The 11934-nt window shown below is 28.5% G+C and overlaps 1 protein-coding gene across 1 annotated transcript in view; it reads left to right on the forward strand.

Annotated features, from left to right (window-relative positions):
• LOC111641239 (syntaxin-binding protein 5-like) overlaps positions 1-11581 on the forward strand; it is a 15655-nt gene extending 4074 nt beyond the window's left edge. Inside the window, exons 2-3 of the mRNA XM_023387377.1 lie at positions 3551-3742; positions 11234-11581. Coding sequence (XP_023243145.1) covers positions 3551-3742; positions 11234-11478 — 437 coding nt within the window. The 3' untranslated portion in view covers positions 11479-11581. The remainder of the gene's footprint in view (positions 1-3550; positions 3743-11233) is intronic.
• Positions 11582-11934: the final 353 nt, after the last annotated feature.

An 11934-nucleotide genomic window follows, 5' to 3' on the forward strand; every position in this document is an offset into this window, starting at 1 on the left:
TAGAAAAATTTATAATTATGAAATATAGCCTAAAAATATTCATAAAAATAAATACTTGTTAATATACTTTTTGCAATAAACAAGTATTAATTTTTATTGGATATTAAATTTAAAAAATGAAAATTGTTTTTTTAAAATTAAAATGAATGAATAAGAAAGAAATATTAATCTTTAATTAAAAGTTTGAAAAACACCACTTTTAATAAACTATTAATGATAAGTTAAATTTACAGGTATCGCTTGACTTATGCAGGGTTCATAGCAATCATGGAAAACTGGAATTTTCATGTGTTTGGAAAATAAAAAGAATTTCATGGAATTTTCATGGAAATTGCTGCCCCATGTTAATGTTACATACTTTTATTCAAAATAATTGATTAATTGATGTAAGTTTCATTCATGTGTAATGTGCAAGAATTTTCTGAGGCATCTAACTTCATTGAATCAAAAAATGAATTCAGGAACAAGCTTTATCAGAAACTGAGTGCTCAATTTCTGAATGAATTAGTTAGGTCAGAGTCCAGCACTTATTGAGTGTTCAGTGAATAAAGAATAATTTCTGTCTTATGGAGGTTTAACTTTACATTAACTTACATACCATGTAATTTTGATGTATGCTGTTATAGACATGTCACTAATAGGCAAATTTAATTGAAATTAAATATATATTAACATTATAGATTTCTGTTCTTCAGTTTGTATATTTCTGGTTCCAGTCTAGGTTTAATTTCTTTTGATTGTCTGAGAGATAGTGTGTTATTGTCTGTCCTACAGATGGTCAACAGTCTCACCATTGACTCTTCTATTAAGTCCTGAGCCAGACTGTCAAGCTGTTTATAGTCCTGTCAACTTTTACTAATTGTGTTCAATGTACAAGACTGAAACTAGCTTTGATCTTAGTGTAAATATAAATTGGTCATAATTGATAAATATTTGATCAGACTGTGAGCTTGATAGTGTGGATTGGGTCTAAAGTTACTTAAAGCATATTTCTAAGTTAACATTGATATTTGATTAATATAATATGGGTTTGGCATTACATAATATTTGATGACAAAAGTAGTGTTAGACTAGATGTTGCTTGTCGGAGAGATTAGTAAAAACAAGTTAGACTCATGTAACTGGTTATATAACAAAGAAACAAAGAATACACAAAGATTACACTGTCTTGACTCACGGAAGGTCAACACTGTAAAGGGAGAGAGTGAAATGAGGTCACCGTCTCTAATGGCTCCCTGAGGGGTCAACAGCACCACCAACCTTTTATTATATAACGGAAGAACGTTTACAAAACATCGTGATTCAATGTGTTGTACATAACGATGCCATATAACATTAGACAATAATTTCGATCATTGATTCCAACACATCCCCTCAACAATTGATTGTTAATACAATCCAATATCACGAGTAAATTTTTTAACGTTATTTGGGTTTAGTGGTTTTGTTAACAAGTTGCCTGTCATCCGTTCACTCGGACAATAGATTACAGTAATTTCTCTCAAATTCTTTAAATGACATACAAAATGGTATTTTGTGTCAATATGTTTTGTGTGCTGTTGTGCTAATTCTAAAAGTTGAATACAACTTGATTGTCCTTATTAAATATTTTGATAGATGTTGTAATCAGTAGATTTATTTTTTCTAGAAGTTGTTTTATCCATACAATTTCTTGAGTAGCTTCTGCCAAGGCTATGTACTCTGCTTCCATGGATGAAAGTGCTACACACTGTTGCTTTTTACTAACCAAATGGATAGGACTTTCTTTTAGCAAGAGCAAATATCCTGTGTTCGATTTGTGGTCTATACGATCGTTTTCCCAGTCAGTGTCTACATAACATTTAAGTTCTAATTCTTCATCAATACTTCCTAACTTGATTTTAAAGATTTTTTTCATTTTGGTCTCAAATTCGGTTAACATATGTTTGTCTGTGGCCATTGCTATTACATCATCTACATGAATTGCTAAATACAAGCATCTTTTATGGCCTCTGGTATAAAGACAGGGCTCTTAATGTCATTTTAATATAATTTATGAAAATTTTAAAAAATATGTTAGCTAATATTGAATTATATTATTATAAAAGTATTTTCAGCCAAAAATAAGCAGATATATAATTTAAATATATTAAATTATATATCTGCTTTTGCTTTTAAATTAAACATCTCAAAACCTGATAATTACATTAAAGGCAAACAATTACTGGATTAAATCGAGTTACATTACTGCTAATAATAATTATTAAATACAAAGTAATTTGAAACTAGAGGTAGATATTAGGTACCATCTCATTAAATTCAATAATTATAATCAAATTCATATTTATTAAATAATTTAGAAAATTCTGGAAGAAAAGAATCAGTCTGAAGTGGGATTCAAACCCACAACTGCTGCTTACTGTCCAGATATGTTGCCACTAATGCTACTAGGACTGCCATCCAATCCTTTGCTTCCAGACATAACTTATACATACAGTATATAGTAAGTAGTATGGTTATATCTAAATTAAATTTGTCTGGAAACAAAGGATTGGATGGAGGTCTGGGTAGTGTAACTGGCAACACATCTGCATGGTAAGTGGCAGTTGCAAGTTCAACTCCTGCTCTGGACAAATTTTTTCTTCCAGAATTTTCTAAATTATTTAATAAATATTAGTAGCAATAATGTAACAAAATTTAATTCAGTAACTGTTTGGCTGTAAAAACAGACATTTAAAATATATATTAATGTTTAGAGAAAATGAAAAATAATGATACTTAATTATTTTTTTTTATTAAAATTAGTTCAATTTTTCTTATTTATTAAAATTAATTGAATAAAGAAATAAAATTTTTAAAAATATTACCAGTTCCTTTAATGGAGATAACTTCTGCCCTAACTACAAATGAGGTTTCTGTTAAATTTGATTTGTACAAATAAGTTTGAGATGGAACTGCTAATACACGAGCTTCTTTCTCCGATGTCATTACTATAAACTGACTATCACGAATTTCGGAAGAACTTGTTGTAGGGGATGCGCGATTCTTTCCTAAGTTCCCTATAAATAATAAATTATATGATTAATATAAATATTAAATAATAATTTTAAAATACATATTATATAATATTAATTAAAACTCAAATATATTTTGATATAACAGTTTTTAAAAATATATTTACATTGTAATTAAATAGTAATTGAGTAAGTACGTAATGCTGCAACACTTAAAATAATTTCTTAATAATAATAAATTGTATTTATGTATTATTTAAATATTTATTAAAATCACTTTCATATTGACTGACATTATATATATATAATGTCAGTCAATATGAAAGTGATTTTAATAAATATTTAAATAATACATAAATACAATTTATTATTATTAAGAAATTATTTTAAGTGTTGCAGCATTACGTACTTACTCAATTACTATTTAATTACAATGTAAATATATTTTTAAAAACTGTTATATCAAAATATATTTGAGTTTTAATTAATATTATATAATATGTATTTTAAAATTATTATTTAATATTTATATTAATCATATAATTTATTATTTATAGGGAACTTAGGAAAGAATCGCGCATCCCCTACAACAAGTTCTTCCGAAATTCGTGATAGTCAGTTTATAGTAATGACATCGGAGAAAGAAGCTCGTGTATTAGCAGTTCCATCTCAAACTTATTTGTACAAATCAAATTTAACAGAAACCTCATTTGTAGTTAGGGCAGAAGTTATCTCCATTAAAGGAACTGGTAATATTTTTAAAAATTTTATTTCTTTATTCAATTAATTTTAATAAATAAGAAAAATTGAACTAATTTTAATAAAAAAAAATAATTAAGTATCATTATTTTTCATTTTCTCTAAACATTAATATATATTTTAAATGTCTGTTTTTACAGCCAAACAGTTACTGAATTAAATTTTGTTACATTATTGCTACTAATATTTATTAAATAATTTAGAAAATTCTGGAAGAAAAAATTTGTCCAGAGCAGGAGTTGAACTTGCAACTGCCACTTACCATGCAGATGTGTTGCCAGTTACACTACCCAGACCTCCATCCAATCCTTTGTTTCCAGACAAATTTAATTTAGATATAACCATACTACTTACTATATACTGTATGTATAAGTTATGTCTGGAAGCAAAGGATTGGATGGCAGTCCTAGTAGCATTAGTGGCAACATATCTGGACAGTAAGCAGCAGTTGTGGGTTTGAATCCCACTTCAGACTGATTCTTTTCTTCCAGAATTTTCTAAATTATTTAATAAATATGAATTTGATTATAATTATTGAATTTAATGAGATGGTACCTAATATCTACCTCTAGTTTCAAATTACTTTGTATTTAATAATTATTATTAGCAGTAATGTAACTCGATTTAATCCAGTAATTGTTTGCCTTTAATGTAATTATCAGGTTTTGAGATGTTTAATTTAAAAGCAAAAGCAGATATATAATTTAATATATTTAAATTATATATCTGCTTATTTTTGGCTGAAAATACTTTTATAATAATATAATTCAATATTAGCTAACATATTTTTTAAAATTTTCATAAATTATATTAAAATGACATTAAGAGCCCTGTCTTTATACCAGAGGCCATAAAAGATGCTTGTATTTAGCAATTCATGTAGATGATGTAATAGCAATGGCCACAGACAAACATATGTTAACCGAATTTGAGACTGAAATGAAAGAAAACTTTAAAATCAAGAATTTAGGTGACTTAAAATATTATCTGGGAATACAGTTTGAAAGAGACAAGAATGGAATATTTTCACTCCACAAAGAAAGATATAATTTCTGTAATTACTCAGGATATATTTCTTCATAATTGAAGGTCAGACTATTTACAAAAATATCAAATTTTCAAGTCTATCTTAATCCTTTTAATACACTCCAGAAGTAACAGTTAACATGGGTTTTTTTTTTTTGAAGAATATACTTCTTAAAACAAAGGTAAACAATAAGTAAAAAAAGGTTCACAATGTTAAAAACGATCAAGTGTCAGCCTTCTATTATAGGTTCTGACACTTTACATGAAGAATTCTTCTCACCACATTGTCCTTATCCATTTCTTAGCTGCTTCAGGCCCTCTGGTGATAGTTACGACTTGAAAATTTGATATTTTTGTAAATAGTCTGACCTTCAATTATGAAGATATATATCCTGAGTAATTACAGAAATTGTATCCATATGCAAATTAAGTAAGGATAACTCGTAACTACCACCAGAGGGCCTGAAGCAGTTAAAAAATGGATAAGGACAATGTGGTGAGAAGAATTCTTCATGTTTTTAATGTAAAGTGTCAGAACCTATAATAGAAGGCTGACACTTGATCGTTTTTAACATTGTGAACCTTTTTTTACTTATTGTTTACCTTTGTTTTAAGAAGTATATTCTTCAAAAAAACCCATGTTAACTGTTACTTCTGGAGTATATTAAAAGGATTAAGATAGACTCGAAAATTTGATATTTTTGTAAATAGTCTGATCTTCAATTATGAAGAAAGATATATTGAAAATAAATTGCGAGAATTTAACTTATCCAATTCAAGACTGTCTAATATTCCTATGGATACAGGATACTTAAGAAGAAATGAAATGCTTGATACATTCAAAAACAACAATGTGTACAGAAGTGCTATTGGATCTTTATTATATCTACCAACTAACTCGCATCCAGATATTGCAATAAGTACATCAATATTAACGAGAAAAGTAACAAAACCTTTGGAAAGTGATTGGGTGGAAGTGAAAAGAATCTTTCATTATCTGAATTGACAAAAATGAAGAAACTTAAATTAGGAAATATTGATGAAGAATTAGAACTTAAATTTTATGTAGATGCCAACTGGAGAGGTAATTGTATAGACTGTAAATCGAACACAGGATATTTGCTCTTGTTAAAAGGAAGTTCTATCCATTGGGTTAGTAAAAAGCAACAGTGTGTAGCACTTTCATCCACCAAAGCCAAGTATGTAGCCTTGGCAGAAGCTACTCAAAAAACTGTATGGATGTGTAAAAGTGTGAAACGCGATAAGAATACACAAGCTCTTGAATTTGTTTAAACAAATTTAATCTTGCGATAAACGATTATATATAGAACAGTTCTTTTGGATTCCCTCAGTCTCTCTCAATACCAATTTCCTTCACTGCCTGATGGCAATAAACGACCAAGTAGCTGACTTCCGTAGTAACTATTTACCCGATAATAATAATCAAACATGCACAATCCTTAACTAATTAATCCTAAAGATAGAAAATCTAGAGATATGGAAATAAGAAGAATGAATAGGATAGTGGGGTACCCAATACTCGATGAACTTCGATGTCGACTCGTGTCTTTTTTCTGAGTAGCTCTGGGCTCTTCTTTTATTTGTTGAATGTCTTTTTCTTTAATAGCTTTGATGGTCGCTCTGATTCTATCGTCCGGATCTCCACTTCACAGCTCTCAGTTCTGCTTTCTTCGAATTCTGTCTTATGAACTTACTGATCTATGTTCATGCCTTTTTGTGTCCAGCCAAAGAATGACTGTTAGAGACTCCATTTTCTACTTGCTATCTTCTGGGTGGGGCAATGCACTTTAAGGAATCAAAGTGCATTGTCCCACCTGACCCCCTAGTGAGTGGGAAGGGGAGAGCCCTTGTTCCCAGAAGTCAGAACAATAAACAAAGGAAGTTAGAAAGAAGGATTAAGAAGGAAGAAGGGAGAGTGTTATTAAAACTATTTAATCTAGAATATATATATGGCATATAGCCACAGATGAAACGACTTCTAGAAGAAATAAATCTACCAATTACAACACCTATCAAAATATTTGAGGACAATCAAAGTTGTATTTAACTTTTAGAATTAGGAAAAGCACAACAGCACATGAAACATATTGACACAAAATACCATTTTGTACATGATTTAAAGAATTCAGGAGAAATTACTGTAATCTATTGTCTGCGTGAACAGATGATGGCTGACTTGTTAACCAAACCTCTAGATGTGAATAAGATTAAGAAATATACTCATGATATCGAATTGTATTAATGATCAATCATTGAGGGAGGGGTGTGTTGGAATCAACGATTGAAATTATTGTTAAATGTTATATGACATCACTACATACAATGCATTGTGTCATGGTAATGTTTTGTAAATATTTTTCCGTTATGTAATAAAAGGTTGGTGGCGCTGTTGACCTCTCGGGGAGCTGTTGGTGATGGTGACCTCATTTCACTCTTCCTTTTTCTGCACTGATTCTCCTGTGAGTCAAGACAGTGTAATCTTTGTGTATTCTTTGTTTCTTTGTTACATAACCAATTACACGAGTCTAAACTAGTTTTGCTAATCTCCAACAAGCAACATCAAGTCTAACAAGCTGTATGCTAAATTTTGCAGTAATGGGATAATTTACTTTGATGCATAACTTATTTTGTGTGTGTGTGTAGGTGTGTTACTTACTTTTTGTATATGTTATTTAGTTTGAAAACTTGAATAATTTTACCATAAGAATTAACAAAACATAGTTTTAATGATTTACAAACCATATTTATTTTAGAAAGATTATCTCCTTACAAAATGTTTCAAATATATGCACAAATTTAAAATGTCTGTTACATTGTGCTCCTTACTTTTTAATTAAATATCAAGCTGAAAATTTTTCATTTTTCAATCAAGAAATTGTTTTCATTATTCATACAAATACATCTATTCCAAATAGTTTTAATTAAATAATTTTAGCCTCTTCATTCAAATACTATTTTTAGGAAAAGAGTTTTCTTGAGTTTTTTTTTTATATATTGCTAAGTTTTGTAAAAAAATTTTATATCTGTAATACTGTATTTGTAAAATATATCATTTCCTAAAAAGTAAATTTTAATTTTCTTTTTAATATTTCATGTTTAGTGCAAAACAATACAAAATTAATATTATGCAGCTAATCTATACTAGTCTATAGTCCACTGAAAGTTGCTAAAACAGAAATAAAATCTTCACGTAACTCAACCACACACACTTCATAACTTCAAATGGTCATTGAAAGCATGATTTCTTCTAGTATGCAGTCAGTGCAGATTAAGGATTTTTGGGACCTTGTATACAAATTTAAAATGGAAGTCATTTGTGGAATGCTTATCGGCATACTAACAACATTATTTTAACTGTAAAAGTATTACAGTAGAGTCTCGAAACATGGCCTAATGTGGACCAAAGGGGGGCCGAATTTGTGAAAATGCTGGGATATCGAGAATGGGGTTAAAAAAAATAAATGAGTGTTTCCTAAGAAAATACTGTACTGTACTTGTATGTATTGTTTACTTGAGAATAAACAGAGAATAAACTGCCCAAATACCCTTAAACAAAGGAAAAGTATGTCCTTTATGAAGGCATAGAGCCTTTACTACATGAAAATGAAAATTAATAAATACACTGTGTACAATAATTTACCTGATAAGACAGACCTCAGAAAAATACTTTGAGGCATAAAGCTGTCTATAATGAAAATGAATTAACTAAGGATTTTTTTGCCCTGCCAGGGTGTGGCTGAGTTATCCGGACTGCCGGGTTATCAAGTGCCGAGTTTTCGAGAGACTACTGTGTAATGAAATAATACAATCAAACATTTAATTCAAGGATTCTTAGTTAGAACTTTAAACTTGTGCCAAACAATCTGCCATATTATCAGACTAATAAGGATAATTTTAATAATTAGAAATAAAATGATTTGATTAGCCCACCATCTCATGATAATTTAAATAATTATAATAAATTACAAATTAATTTTAAAATTTCTGGAAGAAAAGAATTGACCTGGAGTGGAACTTGAACTCACAACTCCTGTTTACCATACAGATTGCTAATTACACTATCCAGACCTCTGTCTGATCTTTCTTTCCAGAGCTTTTAATTTATATAAATTTATGACCATACTGGTCATTCATGGTGCTATGTATACATAGCCTTGCCTGGGAACTCGGGGATTAGGTTGAGTTGTCCTCATTACAAGGTAGCAAATGTTTCCTGCAGGATGGCAGAGAGTAACTATGCAAAATTCGGTACAAATCAGTCAATGTATTTGGCAATTTGTGGGGGATAAAATCAAGGGAAGTGTGAGGGGGGTCCAAGTTTGAAGGTAGCTTAGCTTGTATGTACTGTACATCAGCTTTCCACTGGCAAAATAATTTTAAAATTGATTAAATATATTCTGAGATTATCTCAAAGTAAAAAACAAACATTCTCTCTTTGTATACATTTATTTACACCTGTAATTTGCTTGCCCTTGATGGGAATGTATTTCATTACAGTTGTGACTTCCTTTTCATTTGTTTGGCTGATTCCAATTCTTTTTGTGAATGTAAGTAGATGCATTAGTAATTATTTTAGCAAAATATAGACCCATATGCCTTCACCATTTCTTTCTTCTAGATCAACTTTTCAGAGGTTAATTTTTATTATCATTATGTTTAAGTATAAAAAGTAACTATAAAAAATAAACGTATTCAGAAACTGTTTTGATATATTTTTTTTCTATAAATCAAATTGATATCAATTCAAAAAATTCAACTGTATTACAATTATTTTATATTCTGGAAGTTGTGAGAGTTTATTATTATTGTTTAATATTTTGGCTACAATCACCTTCATGAGCTGAAATCACCCCCATTTTATGGTAATTTAACTTGAATATATATTGTATCTTACATAAGCTAAGAAAATGGCTTGATTATAAAGATAAGGATGCTGCTCAATGCAAATTCAGTAGGCCGTTATTTTTCAGGGAATGTTAATTACCTGAAAAATAACAGGAACTTTTAAAAACATTCTATTCTACTAGCCATTTGTTTGATATCCTCAATACCTGAGGATGTCTATTACATATAGATGAAAATGTTTGTAGCAAGAATTTTTCTGTTTTGTTATGAACTGGTGATGGTTTATTTGGTGAGTGGTATATGTTAATTACTTCAGAATTGCTTTAGTTATCTAACTTTTTAGGTTTTGTTTTTCCCATTAGCTTTTTAAAATTGTTAAATGAAAAGTAGAAAATGGACAATTTTTAATGGATAGATTGATTATAAATTATACAGATTACAGTATAATTTATACTTAGTATGATAGCAGGAAGAATAGAAAAGGTTAATTCATCAAAATGTTAACTTTTTTTTTTTTTTTAGAAATTACTGAAATTGCAGTTATTTTGAATTTGTATTCTTAATTTGTGCACCACATTTTTTTATATGTTTCTGAGAAATATCAGTTTAAATTTTTCTCCTGTAAGACTATTTGTATAAAATTAATTTCTGTCATTGAAGTCATGCATTATGTGTTATTTTATTTTTATTTTAAAGCAAAAACACTTATTGCTTTGGTATCAAGGGGTGCTGCAGCACCATAAGCACTCCCTTGATATGCCCCTGAGCTATGATGATATTGTTAAGATATTTTAATCATATCAGAAAATTTGTATCAGATAACATTAAAGACATAATTATTATTTGGCATTAACAAATTTTTTGTTTGTTTTTGAAAACATGAAGGACACTTATTCAGTTAAAAACAGAACACAAATTAATGTTTTTATTAGAAAATAATTAGCATGATTTAAGAAAAATTTTAAATTTGCATAGTTTCTCCTTTATAATTACAGTGGGAAGACTTCTCTGAATAAATATGGTTTGAGCACAGAAAAGCTGTCTCCTCCTACCATTTTTTGAAACAATAAATGGATTTTTATAGTCTTGTATAGTGTATATATTTTTAGAACTAAGCAAATAATGAGGAATTCAAGACAATATATAAGAATTTTAGATTTGCATTACTACAATGATAATCTTTTGTTTATAAACATAAACAATAGCTGTATATAGTGTAATAGCTGATTGAGAACTCATAGCTCTTATCATAATAGACTAATTCAAAAATTTCATCACTAAACTTGTGTCAGAAAAATGATACAACTACCTCAATGTAGATTTTTACATACATATTAACATTATATATAAATTTTCAATCTTTTCATGCATTCTTATAACAAGTTCATATCATTTTTTGGAGTTGTTCCTCAGTTTGAAAATTTCTATCCTGAGCTTAATTATATGCCAGAATTTAAATGTTAAGTATAAAATTATGTAATGTAGTAATCAATATTTTATTATATTTTAAAATTACAACTTACTTAAAAATTCATTAATGTTTTTATAAATTATTATTCATTTCAATAAGTTTTAAAATTTATTTTTAGGAAATGTTTGTTTAGCAGCTTATATTGGAAATGGTAATATTGTTGTTTATAGTCTACCTAGTCTGAAATTGCTACATGAAGTGGACTTTCTCCCTTTAGTAGACACAAGGTATTTATTTAAAACAAATAATGAATTAAACAATATTATATATATAAATAAATATATATTTAAAAATACAGTGGAACCTTGCTTAACGAGCATAATTCGTTCCAGAATCTTACTCATATGCAAAACACTCATTTAGCAAAACAGTTTTCCCATAGAAATTCATGTAAAATGCATTAATGTGTTCCATGCCAAAAAAATACTCAAATATTTTATTTATATTGTTTGTTCAAAAAAAATTACAAATATACATTGTTAAGAAGCATGAATCATCATCTTTTCTTCTAGCATGGAATGAACCAACCTGAAATGCAAATTCAATTTGCAGAAAACAAAAAAAAAATCACTGATAATATGTCTGATGAGAACACCAAACAATATGCCAAATTCTTGGGTTATGTAAAGGCTATAATTAAATATTAGAAATTAATTAATTTGACTAGAGGTAGGCAGTTATGCTGCCATCTCGTATTAAATTTAATAATTATAAATAAATAATTTTTAATTTAGACATTTCTAAAATTTAATTTGGAATTGATCATTAAATTTAGTACAAGATGGCATGTTTATTATATAATGAATGGGCCATGATTGT

The sequence above is a fragment of the Centruroides sculpturatus genome, unplaced genomic scaffold, assembly GCF_000671375.1.
Source record: "Centruroides sculpturatus isolate CEXI.00-Female unplaced genomic scaffold, Cexi_2.0 scaffold1487, whole genome shotgun sequence".
Lineage (NCBI taxonomy): Eukaryota > Metazoa > Arthropoda > Arachnida > Scorpiones > Buthidae > Centruroides > Centruroides sculpturatus.